General features: G+C 47.0%; 2 protein-coding genes across 8 annotated transcripts in view; one reads left to right on the top strand and one right to left on the bottom strand.

The window, feature by feature from the left end:
• Positions 1–109: 109 nt before the first annotated feature.
• On the top strand, positions 110–2,013 carry hexim1 (HEXIM P-TEFb complex subunit 1). Its single transcript, XM_069675761.1, has one exon. The coding sequence runs from the start codon at positions 432–434 to the stop codon at positions 1,524–1,526; it is 1,095 nt and encodes a 364-aa protein (XP_069531862.1). The 5' UTR covers positions 110–431; the 3' UTR covers positions 1,527–2,013.
• Positions 2,014–2,616: 603 nt separating this feature from the next.
• The window catches only part of arhgap23a (Rho GTPase activating protein 23a), a 67,544-nt gene continuing 46,687 nt past the window's right edge, over positions 2,617–23,473 (bottom strand). For 4 of the 7 annotated variants that reach the window (XM_069675778.1, XM_069675774.1, XM_069675775.1 and 1 more), the window contains 18 exons: positions 21,334–22,942; positions 17,079–17,234; positions 15,462–15,573; positions 15,332–15,371; positions 14,307–14,444; positions 13,913–14,221; positions 13,762–13,823; positions 13,557–13,675; positions 13,344–13,462; positions 13,099–13,251; positions 12,446–12,524; positions 12,273–12,346; positions 12,021–12,110; positions 11,800–11,925; positions 11,665–11,706; positions 9,463–9,556; positions 6,505–6,536; positions 2,617–6,416 (listed from right to left, as the gene is read on the bottom strand). In XM_069675778.1, the coding sequence (XP_069531879.1) occupies positions 4,962–6,416; positions 6,505–6,536; positions 9,463–9,556; positions 11,665–11,706; positions 11,800–11,925; positions 12,021–12,110; positions 12,273–12,346; positions 12,446–12,524; positions 13,099–13,251; positions 13,344–13,462; positions 13,557–13,675; positions 13,762–13,823; positions 13,913–14,221; positions 14,307–14,444; positions 15,332–15,371; positions 15,462–15,573; positions 17,079–17,234; positions 21,334–22,942 (4,809 nt within the window). In that variant the 3' untranslated portion in view covers positions 2,617–4,961. The remainder of the gene's footprint in view (positions 6,417–6,504; positions 6,537–9,462; positions 9,557–11,664; positions 11,707–11,799; positions 11,926–12,020; positions 12,111–12,272; positions 12,347–12,445; positions 12,525–13,098; positions 13,252–13,343; positions 13,463–13,556; positions 13,676–13,761; positions 13,824–13,912; positions 14,222–14,306; positions 14,445–15,331; positions 15,372–15,461; positions 15,574–17,078; positions 17,235–21,333; positions 22,943–23,473) is intronic. The other 3 variants (XM_069675777.1, XM_069675779.1, XM_069675780.1) reach the window with 3 other exon arrangements.

Here is a 23,473-nt window from a genome sequence, read left to right as displayed (position 1 = left end):
TGTCCCATAATCCAACGGGAGTTACAAGCAGTAGCATGCGCGCGGCTGGAGGCGGAGCTGCTATATAAACAGGAGCACCCTCTTCTTGAACAGCACACTGGACACTGTTGTGACGGCGGAACGTCGTCTCCGGGTGAACGACAGCTCTAACGGCATCGAAATAGTTAATGGTAGTTAGCGACAGTTGCTCTGACAAGCCCTTGAAGGAGTAACAAGTGTTTACTGTTCGGAAGTTTACTTTTAGTTGGCGTCAGTTTGTTTTCAACCGTCAGAACTCAAAGTTTGTTATTAATATCGGCTCATTCAAGGAATTAGTATATTTTGTTTTAAATTAAGTTTAACGTCTTTTGAGTAACTTTGAAGCTCAGTTTTGAGAGCATGAACATAATCTGAAATGCGCTAAAGCGGCACCATCAAAGCGGATCATCAGGATGACAGAACCAGCGGAGCAGACCCATCACCTGAAAACTTCAGGCAGCCCATCAGGTGGGAGCAGCGGAGGCGCGTTGGAGCATCTCCCAGCCCGGAGCCGTGGTGGACCAGAGAATGGCGACAGGGGGCGACAGAGAGACCAGAAGCAGCAGCAGCGGGCGGGGATCTGTGGGGATATCAACACAGACAAGTTATGGCAAATGAAAGGCGGACAGAGGGGGGTGTGCCCTGCCTTAGCAGCCGGAAACGATGTCCCTAAGTGCCCGATTGCAGCTCAGCCTCATCAGAAATCCGATGTTCGTGCATCGGGGGACGGTAATCACACCTCACAGGGGAAAAACGGCTCCGACAGACCGCTGGGGGAGACTTTAAACCAGGTGCAGGAGGAGAGTTTGCTCATCGACTCCGACACTGGCTTAGAAGCGCGTCAGGGCAAGAGGAGACACAGACGCAGGACCTCCAAGAAGAAGCGCAACTGGAAGCCTTATTACAAACTTTCCTGGGAAGAGAGGAAAGCCCTGGAGGAGAAGGAGACAGCCAGGGCTTCCCGACTCAGAGAGGAGATGTTCGCCAAAGGGCTCCCAGTGGCCCCTTATAACACCACCCAGTTCCTGATGGACGAGCACGATCGAGAGGAGCCCGACCTCAACACCGAGACCGGGGTCAGGCGACCCTCGGGGGTCGGTGGCCGCATGGAGGACACTGGCAGCGAGGAAGACCTGTTCGACAATGAGGAGGAGGACGATGATGACGGCAGCGGAGGTGGCAGCGACGGCATCGGGAGGCCCGGGAACGCAGGTGGGGAGTTTCTTCAGAGGGACTTTTCCGAGACCTACGAGATGTACCACGTCGAGAGCCTGCAGAATATGACAAAGCAGGAGCTGGTGCAGGAGTACCTGGAGCTGGAGAAGTGCATGTCCCGGCTGGAGGAGGAGAACAACCGGCTGAGGAGCGCCGTGGAGCCCGGGGGTCTGACCGTGGAGAGCTCCCTGGTCCGGCTCAGAGAGCTGGAGAGGGAACTGGAGAGACTGAGGGCCCAAAACACGGAGCTCCTCCTGCAGAACCAGGACAGGGGCCCGGTCGCTACTAACTAAAGGACCCGGTTCAGACAGGAACCCCTTAGAAAGAGGTAAACATGGGACTGCTGCATTTTAAAATTGTCATCGGTGTTCTGTAACCAGTCTATCATCTGGACGGAGGAGTCCTTGCATTGCAATGCAAAACGTTTCTTTTCTATTTGAACTGTAAGGGTGTCCTGTTCAATTTTTTTTTCAAGAAAAAATGTAAATATTTCAAAATAAGATTCGTTTTTATAAAGAGAATGTATTTGACAACGCAATTATATTTTGTTTGTTTCCCGGGTCAACTTCGTAGGTAACCATTGACATTTGTTCCGTTTTTGAATTTAAAACAAACATGTGTTGCATTTTCCCCATTTAAGAAAAAAAAAAGAATAATACATCACAGCTAATCGGGCCAGCTTTGCAAAGACTGTTTTGCAGAAGAAAATTACCGTGTGGACATTTTAACAGTTGTGTGTTAACATAAGTTCGAATAAAAAAAAGTGAAATTCTGCTGTCATGTGTTGTGAAGCCTCGTCTGCTCAAAAACTCAAGAAGCTGCAGCGTCAAACTTACTGTACAGGGCTCCTTTTTTTTTCTGTCGGCATACAAATAATCAGATTTTCATGTGAGGATCCAGAAATGGGCCAGGCAGAGGACAACAGTGGGCTCTGATTAAGAGGAACACTGTAGCAGAGCAGAAGGAGGGGGATGGGAGATGATGGAGATGCTCTTTATGAAGGTTAAGCCACTCTGACTTATGTCTATTAGGGACATTTATTTTGAAAGGCGGATGCAAAAAGAGTTTATTTCCCTTTATTGAAGCACATTTGTTTTGGTCGTGTCTAAATCAACATAATCCACTGCACAGTGCGTTTACTTAAGCTGGTGACATAGCTAATATTAATGTAATGCATGAATATTTACCTATTCCTATGTGTTGTGCAGATTCTCAGTAGTTTAGAGTTTCCTTCATGTGCAGAGGCAAACTGCCAGAAGGCCTGGATAGACCTTTTCCACGTGCAGCCTCTAGAGGGCGCCATTAAGCTTATATTTTAAGTTATCTGCCCATCCTCCCCGTAGTGTACATTTAGCACACCTCACAAACAAACACACGTGCACGTTTTTAAACATAGTTCTGTTTATTTACATTTTATAACCTTGCTTTAAAGCACACAGCCATGAGGGGAAATAGTTTCAGGTGGACAACCTTTTTAAGTCCAGTCATTTCATATTAGTTATACTCAAAAAGCAAATTCCAAATGTACACAATACAATATGTTACATATTAAGATAGTATGTACAAAAAAGTGTTTTTAAAATACAACAATGAGACATTAGGTGGGTCACATTTCAGACATATTCTTTTGATGGCGTTCATCTTTAGGAAACTGGAGTCTGACATGAGCTGATGCAGTGTTAGGGAAGGGCTCGTCAGGTGTACCATATTCACACACTGTGGATCACCAGGCAGAGAGAGAGAGAAAACTACGCTCCTGCCCTCTTAGCAGCAGCGCTAACAGCTGTTAATGCTAAAGGCAGAGAGAGTGCATAGACGTGTCCTTGGCTTGAAGTGTGCTTTTTAAAATTTTTTTTTTTTTTAAAGAAAAAACTCTACAGCCTCTTCGTTAGACCTTTTGTATTTAATGTACACATCTTTGGGTCAGTGCCTTAGTTGTGACCACAGGAGAGGAGGGAGGAGACCCGGAAACAACTGAAAGATAAGAACCGACATGGCACTGCAGAACAAAAACACATTCCAGAAATCAGGCACTTGAAGAACAAATCTTGAGGTACGCCAAGACCATTAATCTATTCTTATTATTTATTTGTTTCACTGCGCGATTTTGGTCAGGTGACAGAGTCTCTCACGACTTTGGACTCCTGCTTGTGTTGTTATGCGATGACAAATTGGTTCCTACGGCCAATACAAAGATGAGAAACAATAGATGAACGTTAGCATTCTGCAGTCATTTCCTCTTAATAATGTACCATTTCCCCAGTCAGAGGATTTATTAGAGCCTGACCTTCTGGAAAACTCCTCGTCACGTTAAGCCCGAGGTAATAAATGTGCACACAGATGAACCCTCAGAGAGGATGTGGTGAAAACACCCACACATCACTACAGACGGAGGTGAAAATGCAGCCGTTTGTATGCACTACACAATCATTTAATAGTCTGTAAAACACTCTCATGATTTGTTTTATCGATCTGTTTCGCAAAAAAGAAACACACTTCTGTCTTTAGCTCAGATCTGTGGAAGCAACGCTCAGAAATTACAGAACAAACGAGGTCAGCCATCACTGTGTGGCGCTGAGCTGCCCAATAATATCATGTAAAAATGACCAGATTACATTTCTCCTCCTGCTGCTACATGTGGTTAATGATGTTGATGCAACATTGTTGGAAGTTTGGTCACTTCTAAGACGACGTGTGAGGAGATAAAGGTTCGCTGCACAGTGCTGAGAATCAGAGAGAAAGGCCATCGATGAGGAAATAAGGAACAGGTTCCGCCATGTTTATCTCGTCTCCTTTGAACAGGTACACCAAAGAGGTGACATCACAATAAAAGTACTTTTTTTTAACTTTAATACAAAATATATATAATATATATATTGAATATAAAACAAAACAAAAGAATATATTAAGGAAAAACATTTCAAGTAACATCTTGAAAGAAATGACCGTGCACTCGTACGCACTTTTTGTAAACCATAAAAAAAGGAACTAAAAAAAGTAAAAACAAATATGATCACATAATATTTATATTTACAAGGTTAACTTAACAAGGCTTTGTACAAATGTTACAAAAGTTTTCAACACAAAACACCTGCACGCTCACAAATATTTTAGCGCAAACACATAAACATTATAAACAAGTAGAGAGACGACCGGACCGTGTGTGTGTGTTTGGAGTATAAATGACAGGTAAGGAAGACTGATGTGACGAATCAGCTGACATCCCTCTTGAAATGGTTTCAAACTGGCTGATTACTTTGAAGTGTCTGTGAGTGTGTGACTTATCACTCACAGAAGTAGGGTTGGAGAATTTATCAGTAATAAGAAGCACCATTCTCTATAGGACCAGAGAGAGCTCCCGCTCTGATCACTTGTAGAGATTTAACCCTTTAATTTGTCTCCTGTTGTTACTCCAATGAGAATTCTTGGCTGCAGAATTGTGGGAAATGAGGTCTGTTTGTGTCTCCGTCCTGTTTCTGTATTATTTCTATAAAAGCACACATATAGAAAAAAAACAAACGAAAGCTTTGGCAACACTGGAACGCCCGCTGCCATGCAAACGGAGCTTATCAAAAGAAAAGGGTGCAGAAGCTGCTCTGTTCATCGGTACGCTGTGTCGCTCTGCCCTGTAAATGCTGCTGCCGGTCCACTGACCTGCAGGAGTCAGCAGCCCAGCCCGGACCCCCTTTCAGAATCCTCGGAGTGAGGGTGGGGTCAGCTGGCAGGGCTCACAGGTACTGGTGGAATCTAGAGGTGGGTGCTTGACGTGTAGCCGGCCCGTGGTCGAGCCCGTCTGCACCCGGAGGCAGCCCCGGTGTTTTGACCTGGTTTTGAGCGATGGGGGACAGGGGGAAGTCGTTGACAGTCAGTGGGGGTCTCTTGTCGGACGTCTCGGTCGGGGAAGCCACCACGGTGTGTCTGCGCCAGGCTCGCCTCTTCCTCCGCGTCTCGGGCGAGAGCGGTTTTCGCAGTCCCACGCTGCGCAGGTCGTCGGCCGAGCCCAGCAGACGAGCGCGGACCTGCTCAGCGAGAGACCTGCCGCCGGGGCCGGTCGGGGTGAAGGAGGCGGCCTCGCTGGGCGGCAGTGCAGGCTTGGGCCGGGCTGGGCGCAGGCTCTCCTGGCTGCTACATGAGGAGGGGTTGGTTCTGGAAGTTTCCCTCCTCGGTCTGGATGCGCCGTCCGACCCAGAGCCGGACCGGTCGCCCTGAGCGGTCCCGGGCAGCTCCAGCAGGTCGAGGGAGCGAGCTTTACCCTTCTCCGACTTCATCTTCTTCCTGGCCAGAGTGTCGCACTGGATCAGCTTGTGCGAGTTAAAAGAAGGCCGCGAGTGCAGTTTGTGAGAGGTGGAGGAGGAGGAGAAGGAGGAGGACGAGGGCGTGGTGGACCGCGCCCCTCCTTCGCTCCTCTCCGCAGAGTCTGGTGTGTGTGTGAGGGCTGTGGGCGGGGCCAGAAGGTTAGTCGGTGAGAGAACAGGGGGTTTGTAGTGTGTGTAGAGGAAGCTGCGCGGGGCTGCCGGCTGCTGTGTGTTCACAGTTGTCGTCGGGTGTTTCTCGGGTCGTTCCTGCGTGAGGGAGCGCGACGCGAAGCCGCTCTCGTTGTCCGTCTCGCTCACCAGCTCGCTGTGCTCGTCATCGGCATCGTCGCCCCTCCCCTCTGACCCCAGGCTCCGCCCTAATGTAGAGAGTGTGGAGTAACCTGAAACAATGGAGCGAGCATCCTCTGGTGCTCTCCACGGCGGCCCCTTCACCTCCGCCCGCACCTCCTCCTCCTCCTGCACCAACATGGCTGCCTGCCTTTCTCCTGCCTCCTCTTCCTCTTTACAGCACGGCCGGCTGGGAATAACCGCCACCTCCTCCTCCTCTTCTACCTTCTCTTTCGCTCCGCTTTCTACAACTTCCTCGTCTTCCTCCTCTTCTTCTTCTTCTTCTTCTTCCTCATCGTCGTCCTCCTCTCCTTCTGCTCGAGGAGCAGTGTCCCTGACAGGCGACTCTGCCTCCTCCTCCTCCTCCTCCGTCCCTTGATGTCCAGCTTTGATTGGCTCGTGCTCCGAGTCGTCGTCGGTGCTGCTGCCCACGCGGCGGGCGTTGTGGCGCTTCCTGCGCTTGCGGCCCGTGACGGCTGACATGATGGACAGAGCCAGGAAGTCCTTGGCTCCCAGGTCTTTCTTTGACCCCCACGACCCCTGAAGAAGGAAAAAACATGTTACTGTGACATCATCGTACAGTACAGTGACCTTGTACATAACCTTGTAGTATGTGAGGAGGCGTTACCTTTGATTTAGCTGAGTCACTGTTGGTTGAGTCTGCAGGAGAGAGAGTAAAAACATGAGTGGAACCATTAAGCTCTAAAGGAACACCAGGGCGGTCATGGTGAAGGACACAGAGGTGTTTTCTTTTTTAAAGGACAAATCCGTAATATATCACAGACAGTCACACGGGATGTTTACCACCAGCTGTAAAGAGCAAACACCCGCTGTGACATCATCGATTAGGGCACGGCTAAAGCCCACCTGCCTGAAAGTTTTGATGCAGTAAGCAGCAGTTTTATGTCCTCTGATTAAGACGACTTCTTCCACCTAATTTGAAGAACTCGTCTTCCTCTGTGCCCTCTGCCATCGACAGACCCCGGCACACGCACTTACACACAGTATGAAGTATGTGGAGGAGAAACAATGATTGGGGAAGCAGGGGGGTTTTGGTGTTGGAGGGAAAAAAACAGCTGCTTTAGGAAACCACGGCACACACCGATGACATCACCGGACACACTGATGACATCAGTCAGTGAAAGAAGCGTTTGGAGGCGTGAAGGCGGAAAGAATTTTTGAATAGAGAGAGAATGAAACCAGAAAAACACACAGTCCCTCACAAACACAAACACACGGATGCAGGAGGAAAGCTGTTTTTGTCTTTCACAGGGTGTATGAAACTAAATCGCACGCTAACCTTTCTCTCAGCTCAGCGAGTTTTGGAAAGGTCTTTTGTTCTGTTTTATATCATTGCTAATTTAATAATTTTGGACAAAACAAACAATTTGAAGAGCTCTGGGCAATCGTTCATTCTTTGCAGACATTTTACTGAGTAGACAACAGATTTAAAAAAATCTACAGATCAGTTAAGACTCCTAAATTCATCCTCCATAGCGCTACAACCCACTTTTCGTTGGACATTGTGCTGTTGATTTCAGTTTCATTCTATTGGGCACCTCCTAATGGCGATATACGGAGACTGCGATTGTAACTCTTGATTTTCCTCGATGACGGTCGTTTTCCTCTTCAGACTGTTTGTCTTCATCTGAGCGTCAAATTTGTTACTTTTTCTTTGGATTTTCACTTCTTGTTGGAGTTGCATCTGTAGTCATCTATCTTTTCTTTGTTTGTTCAGCCATAGTAGATTACTGTTTACTCACACAATTGCAGAGACCGGAAAAGCAGCTGCTTAGCTCCGCCTTCTCTCTCTGGCAGACCAACCACTGCTGGACATAATAATACTACATACTGCAAATGCAAAGGCTTTCATCAGTGGGCCGTAGGCTCCATCACCATTGTGTTACCTCATTCGGCGATAGATCGTGACTTAACAGACATTTATTTACATGAAAATCTTTCCAGTTTAACGATTTTCAACCTCAGTCCCATCGTGCTATTATGGGGAGCTAAGGCCATTTTGATAGAAACAATTTCACTCTGTGCCTTTGGAGGACGCAATCCGCTTCTCCAATGGGCCCTGGAAAACCTCCAGGGAGCTTGCTAATCTACACTTCCTCACTCTAGGACGCCCGCCTCCGATGTCATGTCTCGTTCAAAATCATCAGGTTTGAAATGTAGATCGAGACCTGAAGACTTTTTAGACGATCCACCGGTATATTCTCGTCGTATTTTGGATTCTGTACCTCTCTGAGCCATTGCCTGCAGCGAAAGAGGTAGTATTTCACGCCAGCGTCTCTCGCTGGGCCGTTCCTGTCAGAGGGAGGGGCGCAATGCATTCTGGGTGTTGTAGGAATGTAGAATGGGTGAAACCACGAGCTGTTTGTACAACTTTCTCCACAGCTATGGCGCCAATTTCAAATATTATAGCTTCTATCGATTACAGAGAACACCAGCTTTGACTGACAGCGGCTTTTTCCAGGGAGAATTTGTCCTTGAATTATTTGGTTTCAGCTCTTAACACTACCTGCAATCAGTTTCTGCTGTCACAATTCTAAAAATATGTGACTTATGTTCAGAGAAGAAACCGAAACGGTGCCACCTAGCGTCCCTCCAAAGCTCAGAGTGAGATCTGTGTGTGTGTGGAGAGTTAGGAGCCTTATGATCGGACTACACTGACTGAAACCCCCGCAGGATGTGAGGGAGTTGTCTCTCAGTGACGGAGCACAGATTACACGCTGGTGTCACAGTTTACACCCCAGTGTCAGATACAGCAGCTTTAACAGGCATCCAGTCAGCCATTAATTCATTAGTTCAGACCGGGGCGACATTGAAGTGACTCGTTCTTACAGATCGTCCGTCTGACACGCTGACTTTCAGGAGGGGAATGGAGACCATGAAAACACAAACCATCACCAACACTATCGGTCTTTCTCTATCACTCACCCGCCCACACATACAAACACATTATTTCACTTTCACAACACAATGGACTCGGTTACACGCACACACACACACACACGTATTGCCAGGGGAGTTCCCATCCTACCGCAGTGGCTGCTCCACAGGCTCAGCTGAGAGAAGGAAATGCAGAAACGTACAGAGAAAGTGAAAGATGAGCAAACGTGGAGGGAAAAAAGAGGTCAGCAGAGAGGAGAAGTAAAGGCACGCTGTCAGACACAGAAACACTGCGAGTGCTAACCCATGTAGGACTTCATTTCTTATGCTGCGTTCCAGTTCTGCTGGAAAGTAGGGAATTCTGGCTTTAAACTGGGACGTGCCGACATTAGCAGCACGCCGGCTGAGATACTCATCATTAACATGTTTCAAAAAGTGCCGTCTTACATTTAGCTTATTAGAGATAAACATCAAATGGAGCAGGATTAGTTTAAGTACTTGTTGAGTTTCTGTTTTTATTCACTGGAACAAACAGATCATCACTATGACGCATTCACGGGGATTTTCCCACTTCTTGCTTCAAACTGAAAGCAGCATTCTTTTTGGGTTGCAGATTACAGCTACTGTAATGCTATTGGTTGGTTGTGGTCAAAGCTAGCAACTGATTGGCTGACAGCAGCGAGCTCACCTGAGGCCTCCCCGAGCAGAGCGGTCCTGCCGATGTTGGACAGCAGGTGGTCGATGTTTGGGGCGGGCTGAACGTCCTCCGTGTCCACCGGCGTCTGGATGGAGCAGAGACAAGATGAGCAAGTTTGAAATAAACCAACAAGGATGTGAGTCACTGTCAGTTTAGAGAAGTCAATGTTGTATCTATCATCTAACCTCACCTTAACACAATTTTTTTTAGTCATATTTATTTTCGCTTTTGCCTTTCATTTATAGGACAGCTGAAGAGAGACAGGATGGGGGGGGGTAAAGAGTGGGGGATGACCTGCACCAAATGATCGGCAGACCGGACACCTGCGATCAGTGTGTCAGGGACAGCAGCCACTGTATATGGGGTGCCTGCTCTACCAGCTGAGCTAAACCAGCGCCCCTTAGTCCCATTATTTAACGTGTTAATAATGTAATATGTTGGTTTTATCAAACAGCATAAACAAGAGTTAAAATGTCTTGTATCAGAGAAAACAGAATGAAAAGAGGCATTTCCGCTGAGCTAGAATCCATAGGATGAAAACAAATGTCGGCGCTGAGCAGAGCAGCTTCATGTGGTTTGTTCATGAAAGGTGTTTAATCGAGTTTACTTGTATTATGAAAAAGGTGACACAATACCCCCTGAGGTAGAGCTTTTAGTCTTTTACATCTTACATAATAAATCAACAAGTCAATAACTTAAGTGAAAGACAATTAATTGGCAGTGATTAATAATATGCATCATAGTACTGACAGATATATAGGATATGCACATTGCTGGCTAAACGCCTTCTTCTACAGTTACAGTGGCTCAGAGATCTGGGTAACATCACATTAAGAGAGACTGCGTTACAAGCTGGCCAACAGGGATAATACTGTCTTTAAGGGACGGTGACCCCTCGTGGATTAATGGTCGACCACCTTCAGTACGACTCTATCTTAAGCCACCTCAGTATGCACTTGAATTTATGAGACGACTGTATTATAGTTATTTGTTCTTTTACCTTATATATAAAAAGAGCTGTGTTTATCCTCACCTTGCAATATGCTGATGTATTTTGTTTTTCTTCTTTATTATTATTGCTTTACTGTTTAATATTATTATAATGACATCCTTTGTCTCACTTGAATGACTGTTTTATACTTGCTGCCTTTGATACATCTGTTTTACTTTTCACTCTTTCATTATTCTCAGTTTTATTTTTTCTCCTTACGTTATGTTATGTTATTTATGTGTCATGTTATTTCTGTTGTTGTTTCAAGCAGAGTGTCACACCTGCTGTTTCCAGCCTCTTGAATCTGAAGACTTACTACTTTTCTGTGTGTTATTTAACTAAATGAAGAGTCTTTGTGTTTGGGACCGTTTGCTGGACGTAAGAAGGAATCTGACAATGTCAGTTCAGGCTGCAGGAATTTTCACTATTTATGACTCTATTTATGACTGAGTTTCAGCCCGACAAGAATCCACTAAACGTCACTTTACTGCTATCACAACTACGGAGCTTCACATTGTTCAGGTTTGTTATTATAACACCTTGTTATCAAACAGGACCAAACTGGTTAGGGTTGTCAAACTAGGTGGTAAGATAACTGGAGAACCAATGTGCAGTCTTGCTAACATGACACCTTGAAATTAGCTCAGAGGATCATGGCAGACCCACGGCTTCCCCTGTGGTCTGAACTTCTATCCTCAGGTCCGAGGAACAGAATGTACCAGGGAGCGGATTAAAAGAGGCATCACTTTCTTTGTTCCACGCAGCAGTCAGCTGCTTAACGAGCCCTAAAATTACTCTAAACAGCGTGCACTTTATTTAACTTGTCCTTCACGGGTTACCACACGATGCTTTTATGAAGTATTTATGATATTTCATGTATATTATGTGCTGTTCTGCATATTTGTTGATGTCTTTTGTTATGTATTTTTTCATGCTCTTGGTGCAAAACAAATTCCCCTAGGAGCAATAAAGGTTTCATTCATTCATTGATTCATTCATTTCAGATAATAATGTGTTGGAAGGATGCGTTAAAACAGTTATATGACCACTTTTAAAGACGCACATGTATGCTGCACACTTGTGTCGGTTTTCAGTGCAACTGCACACCCACAGCATTGTTTAAAAGCTGCTTAGGTTTTAAATGTGTAAATCTAAATTAAACTTTATTGTCCACATGCTAAAAAACAACATTGGGAGCATACCTTTTCGTCTTTGTCCAGCTCGTCCGTGAAAAACCAGAGGCACTGCAAGAACGACAAAGAGAAATATTTAGCATGACATGGGTTATTAATAATGGGTGTTTGTGTGTGCGTGTGCGTGGGTGTGGCATTTCTCACATGCTGTATGAGCGTCTCTACTATCTTGTAACGGTCGGGCATGTGCGTGACCATGTCTTTCATGTTGTCCTCAGACGTCCGCACCAGAGTCGGCCCGAACACCAGAGCCAGGTTACGAGGCTCCATCTGCCAGCACACACCAGGAAGAGACATTAATACCACACAGAGAAACATGATTTTTATTTAAGTGATTATTTTCAAACTTCTAAGTCTTCACACACCTTGTTTTTATCTGAGCTGTCGGCGACAGTCTTCAGGTGATGGACCAGGAACTTCAGAGTGTGATAGTAATGATCCGGGAGGTCTCGGATCTACGGGAGAGAAATGAGAGGAATGACTGATGAACCTGTCGAACCTGTCTGATGTCTACTACACACACACACACACACACACACACACACACACCACATAGTAGCCAAGCCGGTCAATGATTCATTTAAGATTTATTCTTCATACGTCAAACAAACACATACCAGTTTCTTCATGGTCTTTAGTCGGTCTGATGCGTTTTCCATGCGGTTGGCGTCGATGAAGTCGTTGTATTTGTCTGCAAAGAAATCAGAAATTTCAAAATAAAAGTAAGTTAAGAAGGTTTGATATCGATGCATGGCAGTGTGACAGCTTGTTACGACATGTTCAGGCTCACCGTTTGTGAAGAGCGGCTCTGGAAGTTTTCTGAAGAAGGATTTGAGTAAACTGCTGACAACGTTGAGGTCCTGCCACTTCTGATGACAGAGACACACACACAGAGGAGTCAGACAGAGATTCATACATTATATAGACTTGTTGAGTTAAAGGAGCAATTCGCCAATCACTGTCAGTCAAAGCTGGTGTTCTCTGTAATCGATAGAAGCAGTTATATTTGAAATAGGCGCCATAGCTGTGGAGAAAGTTGTACAAACAGCTCGTGGTTTCACCCATTCTACATTCCTACAACACCCAACGTGCATTGCGCCCCTTCCTTTGAAAGGAACGGCCCAGCAAGAGACGCTGGAGTGAAATACTACCGTTTTCGCTGCAGACAATGGCTCGGAGCGGTACGGACTCTAAAATATGATGACAATATACCGGTGGATCGTCTAAGAAAACTCCAGATGACTTGTTTTACGTAGTCTGGCAGAGGGTTTTCCAGGGCCGATTGGAGAAGCGGATAGCGTCCTCCAAAGGCACGGAGCGAAAATGCATTTTTGTGCTACCATAATAACATTAGCTCCCCATAACAGCATGATAGGACTGAGGTTGAATATCGGCGAACTGGCCCTTTAAATGCTTCATGTTTTCATGTTTGTATTTCCTCACCTCCTCTGCGGGGTTGATGTCGACGCCCTTGTTGAGCTGATCCTGAAGCATGGACACCATGGCGTTGTTCCCGGGGACTCTGTAGATCCCCGTGTACTCCAGACCCATGTCCTCCACCAGACCGCAGCAGATCTCCACGATCAGCGGGATGAACTGAGACAGACACAGACAGAATTCAATCACCTTCAGATGGAAATCTTTTTTACTACATTAAGGTTTTAGAAACAGAGGATATGGAAGCTTACCTTATTATTGACACCCGGCTGACATTCCTCCAACCTCACGCCGAAAGCTTTGGGCCCGGCCTTCTTTGTCTTCTTCATGATGTTGATTCCCCACGGAGACTTCGGAGGGCCGCTCTCATCTATATTAAAATACAGTTTTATCCTCAATTGTACCACCAGTTACTGCCAGCTTATCTTGCGGGAGAAATGACGGTATTCTTTCCTGACACTGACCTTTACCCTCTGGTTTTGGGGAGCGCGGTGCCCCGGCTGCGTTTTCTGTCTTGGTGAGCAGGAAAGGAGGCTTCATGCGCGGCAGCCTGGGAGAGGAGTCGGGTTTACTTCCTGTTGGACTGCAGGGGGAGACAGACAGGCAGGTTTAATTTGAGTGCAGTGGTAAAGGCAGCTTCATCCTGTTCAGTCTGTCAAAGAGACTCACCTCTGTTTTCTGTAATCATTCAGCTTCTTACTGATGAGGGCCTGTCTGGAAAAGCCGAGCTCCTGCATCAAACAAACACATCTCAGTCATGACTTGTTTCTAATGACAACGACACAAGATTAAACTGACAGATCAAAGCGTGTCCTCTGACCTCGTTGTCCGTCTTGCTGTTCTCCCTGATGACCTTGATCCAGTCCAACATGTCCTCCCGGTCCTCCGCCTGCAGCAGATACTCACAGAAGTCCTGCGTGGTCAGCCGCAGGGCGTGCTTTCGCTTGGTCTCGCTGTACGCGATGTCCACCAGGCAGCCGCGGATGCTGATCGGCTGATCGTCATCGGCCGCTCCTCCGATCGTGGCCCCGCGAAGCACCGCCTCCCTCTTGTCTTTGTAGAGGAACAGCGAATGGGAGCGGAGGATCGAAAAGACTCGCTTCCATGGTCGCATGCCGCTGCCCACCTTCTGTGAACGACAGATGTGATGTGAGTCTTTGCTTTAAACGCTTTCCTGCCTTTATTTAATTTCTAATCAGCTGTGAAGGTCCCACCTTGCCCTTCTCTGTGAGGATCTGTTTGTAGTGCAGCCATCCTTCCCGCCGCACGTCGCTATAGGTGATGTTTCCCAGCTCTGAGGTGGAGTGCCGTTTAGATCGGACCTCCTCTGCTGTCCCGAGGTTGTCCAGAGACTGAAACACAAACAGGGAAATGTTCAGAATAACTGTTCATATGTCAGCCCATTAAAAGCCGGTATATTAACCTTTATCACTTTTACTTCCATATTGAAACTTCCAGTAAATAATACCCTTCATTGTAATTCTCATTATGTTTCCAACTGATGAAGCAGCACTACAGGCAGGAACACATACAAATGGTTCCTGACAGAACGTCACTAAAGTGGACACAGACTGCAAATCGAATCATTTCTTGACTGACGACAATATGGACCCAGGTGGCTGGAATATGTAGTTTTTTAAGAAACTGACAATGCAAGCCTTAGTGCTCAATTCTGGTTAATCGCTCAGATCGGATTTTTTTCCTTTGGCTAGAAAATAAAACATTTAAACTTCTACAGGTAAAACAATTGAATTAACTTATGAAGTGGTGGCTTAGACTTTGAGACTCTTCAGTTGCTGTTACTGTTACACTACATTTGAACATACCACAGGTACATATTTAACAGCTTTTAGGGAATTGTGCACTTAAATTTCAATAGTGAAAGTAAAGAGGTAAAATGGGGGTACATTTCAGTGTGCCATCATCATCAGGCAGGTTTCACTATTGTGATTTAAAATGGACACCATTTATAAAAGCATATCTAACAACTTTAGTAGCCACATATAATATCTGACTGAAAAAGTCTTTAAAGTACTCTTTGATGCTTTAATTTTGTATACAAATGCCTGTTAATTGATTTTTTCAAGTTTAAGTTTTTGTCATTTTGCCTGTAACGCTGCAAGATGTCTATTCGTGCTTTGATTTTAAAGGACAGGATTTATAAATTACTACTTATTATAGGCTTAGATGATGAAACATTTGCAGCTTAATGTGTGTAAATTTAAGGTGACAAACTCACCCCATCTGTGAAGAAGCTCTTCACTCTCTTTGGTAGCCTCCTGTGAAGAACAACAACATTATTAGGAGTCAAACTGTCTGCTTTCGCACGTTATTTAACAGATGCCATTTTCTGTCTCGGTTCAACTCACGAGAAGACTCGGCCCTCCTCCCTGAACGTGTTGAGGCCTTCGTCACATGACTTGGAGCGCTCGGTGGTGATGGCTAGAAGATAGGAGGAACGGCGACTGGATTTAATATCGCCTGCTCGGTGAGGGGATGAATGAGCAGAGACAGAGAGAAGGAGAGAGAGAGAGAGATACAGGAAGAGGAGAAACACAGAGACAGAGAGAAAGACAGAATGTTGATGTAATGCCAATCACCAGCGTGGACGGTGTTGGATTATCAGAGGGGACAGTGAGGGAGGGAGGGAGGTGGAGGAGGTTTGAGGTGAGGTGAGGTGAGGATGAACTGTGGGGACGTGAGCTGGAACGGTGGGTTAGATTAAAATATCACTTCTCTCACCACTGGCATGCAGGTAGCACCTCTGTAAACAGCGACTGCAAGGCATTTAAACCATAGACTGTATAAAAAGATGGATGACATGACAGCTCCCTAAAAGTGACGCCAAAACATTTGGAGCGCCCCCTGCTGACTGGCTGCGGTATCGGTCATAAAGCCCGCCTCCTCCATGTTAACAGATGGGACATGAGTCAAACTATAAAGTCAAAATACACGCCAAACAAATGTTTCTCAAACATGGTTTCTGTCATTATAGTTAGTCCTTAATATGCTGATTATGTGTTTTTTTGAAAAGTTAATTTTTAATTAGTTATTTGATGCTGTAAAAAGGATGATTGACAGCTCTGTTGACAAATCCGGCTCCTGCAGCCGATCTGTTCCGGATTAGCAGAGTAGAGGAGGAACGGCGTAACTAGAACAATCACTACAGTCGTTGAAGTTTCATATCTGTGAACGTCTGCTTCAGACCAACACAAGAATCTGTTCTGCTGTTAAACACGCCGACATGCGGGATCCTTCCTGTTTTTTCTGTAAGATAAGTGTGTGCTTTGGTTAGCAGAAGTGGCTACGGCGGCTCCACCTGTCGATCTCTACTGCGCAGCTCTGGCTCCAAATGACATCACCATCACAAGATGGCAGCGCCCGTCACGGGGGCTGTTTTGGCTTCAATTTCGTACAATGAGAGCAGATGTAGACGCGTCGTCCATCTTTATATACAGGCATTTATTTAAACCTTTATTTAAAGAAAAGTATCATGCAAGTCGGAGTTTTAACATTTTAAATGTTTGAAATTCTTGGTACAAAACAGGAAATCTGCAAATCACAGATACAGCCCTGCTAAGATCTCATCTTTGCAAGGATTTTGTTTATTTTTGAGCCCAAAAAGTCACATTTAAAGTGCAATTAGATCAACTTAATCTGTAACCTTGTAGAAATTAGTGTCAGTATCATGAAAAAAGGCATATGCTGCACTAGAGTAAAAAAAAACACTTAATTTCAGATTTTTCCACTAAATTTGAGGAAGTTAGACTCAAAAATAAGCAAAAAATACTTGATAAGATGGAAATATAGCACTGAGGTCCAACACCAAACCAGAATACTTTGAATGTTTCATGCACACTTCATCAACCCCTCTCTGGAACAAAAAAAACGTGCTCGTAAACACATCAAGATACTTTTCAGCTGCATGCAGTGGGGAGGGAGGGGGGAGGGAAGGAGGAGAGGAGGAGGAGGGAGGGGGCACTCACTGCAGTCGTGTGAGAAGAGCCTAGTGAGGGGGAAGGAGAAAGTGGGGGAGGCGGGGCTGGTGACCACGGCGGGTGCCGAACTCATGCCGCTGGACACCACGGAGGACGCCGGCACGTGGCGGGCGCGCAAATCAGCGCCGGGGCTGGTGGGCTCATCTGTTGGAGGGAGGGAGGGAGGAAGGAGGGAGGGAGGAAGGGCGGATAGAGTTAGGTGTTAGAGAAAAAAAAAGGTCAGATGGGAAAAAGAAAGCGGTTAGATCAGGAACAGGTGAGGAGGAGGAGGAGAGGTTTTTAAAGGAAGAGGAAGCGCGGGGTTATCCACACAGATACTCAACAAGATCATTTTTTCAGCTCATCTTTGAAATAACACGACGATAATCGTACTCCAACATGAGGAGACACAAGTGGGAAGTAAAGACCACAGACGCAAGCATCCCCGCTCATTCACAAATCCACAAAAACAAGCTCAAGGATCCAAAACCAAACAGTGAAGAGACAGAAATATACAGACATTTAATTAAATAGGCAAATATCTGAGCAATACCTGTGTCTCCTGCTGCCATAAGAAGAGCTAGACTGTCGCTTAAAGAGGGCGTTTGGTACAGAGATTAACAGACTCCAGGTTTCAGTTCTTTATGAAATCTACAGCCGTGTTCATCGTCATGTGTAACATGTTAAATGTTACAATGCTTTAATACATGTTTGTGAAGAAGATAAAGTTTGGATGATTAAATGTAGATATTTAAGGGTAGTTTTTAAGTCATGAATGACTGCAAAAAGAATAAAGGCACACAGGAGTTTTATAGACTATATTGTCATAGTTTAAAACTGATGTAATGGGATATGAAACTGCGACACACACACACTCTGTTACACACTTCCTGACTGAGAGAGGATCAGAGGCGCCCTCATATTTGCATAAAGTGAGGAGAAGCAGGATTTTCTGTTGACATTTGAAGCTGTCAGAGCTGCTGCAAGGTTTCGGTGAGTTCTGTGTGGCGCCAGCAGGGGGCAGCACAGCCTCACACACAGACCACCACACAGTCTTTATTTCATTTCACTCCTGCTCTGATTTCTTTTCATTTTTCAGCACTAAAAAGCTTTTCCTCAAATTCTCTTTCTTTACACTCTTCTCCTCTGGCTTTCTTCCATCCAACACCCTGTCCGCTCTATCCTTCGCTCCTGTGCACGCTTCGAGCCCCGACATAAGGCGGAAAACATTTCCAATCTGGGCTGAGGAATCTGCCTGTTTACAGCACTGCCCAGAAATAGCCGGGCTGTGGGTTTAACAAAGGCCGTCATTAACGGGCAGCCAGAGAGGGAGCTCAGAGCCACAAGACGGGGAGACGGACCGGCAGACTGCAGCAACTCCACAGCAGATACTGGAGCTAATATGGAGCTCAGCGCGCAGAGATAAGATGACAGCAAGTTAGAGGGGAGGCAGAGCTTATAAAGAGTCTACCCATATAAAAGAATTTACTAAGAATCTTCTCCTGATTGCATTTTTATTGTAAACATAGTTAAACAGAGAGATGTAACAGGAATCTAACAACAGAGGAAGATGGAAAAGGATTATTAAAAGAGGGGAAATAAAGGGGGACGTGAGGCCTGTCGAAGCCACAACAGAAGGCCTTGGTCCTGGTCGGTGGTGTCCAGGGACCAGCCAGTAAAGATAGTCATAGACTGAACCCCCACGCACCCACACAGACACACAATCATCATCCGGGGCAGCACAATAGCAGCATTGATGTCGAGTGTATGGGCCCCTACTGTTCCCCACAAGGACGGCCACAAAAACCTCCTGCTAATTTACAGCTTAGATCCATGCTGCAAGACTCCAAGTGTGTCCAGAGTGAAACCCTGCATCTGCTGACATGCCGCTTCCTGTTTTAGACACACTGCATGAGCTACAAATACAGAATGCATGCTTGAACAAAAGTTTGGAGATCCGCTATATCTCTATATATATAAGTGCTGCACAGATACGGTGCTTTGCAGACAAGAACGCCCATATGTTCCAAGATCATATCAGCACCTCTGTTTGCAAGATAAAGACTAAGAACAGAGACGAGAGCAGCTAGTTCTTGTCTATGGGGAGAGAAGCTAGCCTAGTTTCAGTTCATGCCCGTGGAACGTGTCCCGGCCTGCAGCCGAGCTGCTTTCTGAAGGTACGAGGCAGGAATGTGCTGTGACACACAGTCAGGGAGAGGCACAGAGATCCTCCTGCTATCCTGATCCACTGGATTTTCCTCCCCTTTTAAATTACTTTCTCCAGCCGAGCATGGCTTGACTCAAATATCCACAGCAGCCGATCCATGTCGGGCTAAAGTCAGCTGATTTGAATCTGTTTGACATGAGGGGGAAGCAGCGGCTGTTTTCTGCGGGCAGGGGGCAGGGTGATGGAGGGCCGGCTCGCCTGACAGACTCGCTTACTTTGCGTATGGTTTGACTTAATGTGCGGCTTTACGTGCCAGGCGATGCAACCGAATGCGACGCCTGCAGAGCCCCTTCTCTTTGAGGCTTTTCAGAGGAGGAACAAGCCGGGACATGATCGCAGCCGCCTCCCCCTGACACCGACATATGTAACTGTACAGAACATGTCCATGTAAACAACCTATAGACACAGACCTGCATGTCCTGAATGGACAGGAGCTATTACAGATTTCTATCAATTTGAGGTTAAAACTTTCATAGAGTTTAATACCAGCTGATGTATTTTATGGGGCGGCTGTGGCTTAGGAGGTATAGTGGGTAATCCACCTATCTGCATATCGACGGCTGCAAACCTCATATGGAATGCTAGGGATAACACTGAACCCCAAAAGTCTCCCTAAGCTTTACCTTTGATCCAAAAGTATGTGTGTGTGCGGTGAGTGGAGTGAATGGAATGTGTGTAAAGTGCTTTAAGTGGTCGGATGACTAAAGAGGAGCGACTTAAGTGCAGTCCATTTACCATTAAATCCATTTCATAATAACTTTAAAAAGATGATTCAGATATATCTTGCAGGATAATTTACACATGTTCAAATTGTACCGACTGTAATGAAGCACAAATCATTTTCAGTGGTTAAGATGAAAGAATGCTTAAAGTCAACAGCAGCACTTTATACTGCTCTGCAAAGCTTCATGCTAATGTTAGCATCCCAGTGTTTAGCAGGCACAGTGACGAGCGTGTCCCTATTTTAGTTTAGCACATTAAATGGACTGCACTTACACAGCGCTTTTCTAGTCTTTTGACCACTCAAAGCTGCTTTCACACTACATGTCACATTCAGTCATTCACACACACTGACAGCAGAGGCTGCTACGTAAAGTGCCCAGCTGTCAATCAGTCATCACATTCACACACTGATGGCTGTGCCACCGGGAGCAATTTTGGGGTTCAGTGTCTTTCCCAAGGACGCTTCGACATGCAGACTGAGGGACGACCACTGAGCCGCACATTAGCATGTTCTAATTAGCATCAGCACAAAGTGTAGCTAACGCTGATGGGAATTTTATCAGTTTGTGGTTATTCGGTCGAAAACAAAGTACTGAAAATGTATTCAGAACTTATTCAGATTCATCCTCTGGGGGACCGTGGTCGTTTGTGCTAATTGCTAATCCATTAAATAGTTGATAAAGGCCAACAGCTGAGAGCAAACGCTTCCATTCATGAAGCCATGCAGCTAGCACGGCTAAAAGCTATTGAGATGAATGACTTAAAGAAAAAAGAAATCCCAAAAAGATGATGATGATGACAGGCCGACCTACCACAGGAATTAGAGTCAATCTGTAGCACTAGCCTGCTCACACACACACACACACACACATTCAGGAAGTCAAAACCTCATTTCCCTTGTGACTGAGAGGGAGGCAGCAGGATTACTGAATTCTCATCAAATATGATTGAATCAAACTACTAATACTGTCTGTAAAACTGATGGAAGTGCCGGTATTACCCAACGCAATCACACACACACACAAGCAAAAATTCAGTGAGAGAATGGAAACAGCATCTGAGAGGGGCCTGGAGCCTGAACAGACAGACAAGAAGGAAATTAAGGAAACACACACATTCCCCCCGAACTCATAATCTTGTCTGAATTATAGCTTTGCGTTTCCTCTCCGTTAAGCTTTCACCAACATCCAGTAAACACTCGACGTGGATTACGTTTTAGAAAAACAGCGATTAAATCTGAAGGTCAGTTCAGGGTCTGTGAGAGGATTAAAGAGTAAGAGATGGGACGCGGCACGGAGCTCGAACATTCCTTACCTATGAAGGGGATGGAGGCCAGCGAGTCGTCCTCGATGGGGAGGGGGGCGAGGTTGCCGTTTGGTTTGCGCGGGGCTACGTCTCCTGTGGAACCGGGGGCGGGACCTGAGTCGTCTGGATCGGGAGAAAACAAAGAAGGTTCTAGCCCGTCCATGGGCAGCACATAGTGGGGATGCCGCATACCGTGGGCGTTCCTCCGCCCGGTGGGAGGTTTCTGCCTCAGCACCACTTCCTGTGTCTGTGCCACCGCCTCCGCCTGCCCCTCCACAGACCCTCGTTCCCTCTCGTGGTTTGTCGGCCTGTACGCTCTGTCCTGGGTTTCGGAGGCAAGTGGGGAGGAAGTAGAGGCAGTGAGGGGCGCTGCTGTGCCCTCTGGGGGGCTTTTAGGCGTTGGGTTCCAGTTCAAGTGGGGGCCAGAGTACGAAGGGTCCCTGAAAGAGTGGGCCTGCTGCATGATGCGGCCCGTCTTTCGGTAAAAAGAGGGGCTGTAGCTGCGGTAGCCGGTCTGGTCGTCCATGCTTTGCCCATGGGGGAGCCGCCTGCTCTGCGGGGCGGCCTGCTGGGTCTGCTGGGCCTGGGAGTGAGTCTGGGGGTGGTGTTTAGAATGTGACTGACGGGGCATGGGGGGAGCTTGTGTTGCACCGTAATGGTTCCCCTGCTTCCCGTAGGCGTCAGTCCTCGGAGGCGGCTGAGGAGCCTGCTGGTGCCATGAAGGCCTCTCGAACCGAGGCGAGACCAGTCCAGCTGCTGCTCGGTCCAGCATCTCTAACGAGCGGCCGTGCCGATCGTACAGAGCCAGCAGGTTTTCAGAGCGTGTTCGTGTATAGTTCGTGGATGGGTTGCCCCTTCCTGGGCCCGCCTCCCAGTCTCCATAGGACCAGTAGGGCTCTCCCTGGGGACCTGGTCCTGACTGCTGCAGTAACAGCAGAGTGTCTTGGGAGGCGCTGTGAGGCCAGCCACCGGACCGCTGCTGCTGCCTCCTTGATTCACTGAGCCGGTCCTGAGAGTAGCTGCGGTGGCGGGTCTGCATGCTGCGTCCTGAGCGCTCGGGCACTTGGCTGTAGTACCATTCTGACAGCGCCTGCTGGCAGCGCTCAGTACGTCCGTGGCTGAGCTGGGGCAAGGGGGGGCTGGTCCAGGCCGAGCTGGACTTGCGTGGCTGAGCCTGCGAGGAGCTGGCGGCGTGGTGGTTGGGGTAGTGGACTTGCAGCGGGCTGGACAGAGGGCCTCCTGATGAGGAAGAAGAAGAGTAGGAGCGCCCCCTGGTCTGGCCCTGAGGCTGCTGGCTGGTCATACCGTACTGGATCTCCTCCGTGCGGTGGGCCGGGCTGCTGTGGCCCACGCCACCTGGCTCTCCTGCCCGCCCCTCCTGCCAGCTGGCGGGGCTGCCCACAGCGGAGCGGTTGTCCAGGGGTGAAGAGGGGCTGGAGGAACCGGGCCAGCGACTCCAGTTATCCAGCTGGTTCTGGCCCATGGGGGCAGACGGCGGGGCTCCGGCGGGGGACGTGGTTTTGGTGCGTGTGTAACAGAGGGGAGGCGGTGGTGGGAGGTGTTCAGCTCCCCCTGAGTAGGGTTCGTTGCCTGTCAGGTAGGCATCCTGGGAGTACGCCTGGAAGAGGGAGGGAGGACGGAGGAGCAGTTAGATAAGACACAACATGAGGATAACATAGAAAAGGTGTGTGTGTGCGGCAGTGACGATTGTAAACCAAAATCTCTTAAGCTCTCACTGTAAACAAGTTTGACAACAACACAGACCAAAACGATTTCTCCATAAAACAACTTCATGCTTCTGTACATTACACAACAAGCCTTAAAGTGGGACGGTCTCAGCTCTGCTTCTTTAGCCACAGTTTGTCCCCAGGGCCTCAGCGCTCAACACAAACACATGCTAGCTAGCAAACAGCACATACTGCCTGAAGCAGAAGCCTCCACACTCACAGAACAGCAGCCCGCTGCAAACACACAACTTTATGTATAAATACAGGACATGAGTACACACGATGCGCTGCTTTAAGAGGATCCATGTCTAAATAAAAGCGTATAATTACAGATTACTTTAACAATTTTTAACGCAGGCACATTTAAAGCACCGCTTTGACTCGGCTCTCTAACAGCAGAAAAACAAAACTGTTCTTCTCTG

The sequence above is a fragment of the Semicossyphus pulcher genome, unplaced genomic scaffold (genome assembly GCF_022749685.1).
Source record: "Semicossyphus pulcher isolate SPU_LCO1_2020_fin unplaced genomic scaffold, fSemPul1.0.p SCAF_25, whole genome shotgun sequence".
Lineage (NCBI taxonomy): Eukaryota > Metazoa > Chordata > Actinopteri > Labriformes > Labridae > Semicossyphus > Semicossyphus pulcher.
Note: the sequence above shows the minus strand (reverse complement) of the source record. Positions and strands in the feature narration are given on the sequence as shown.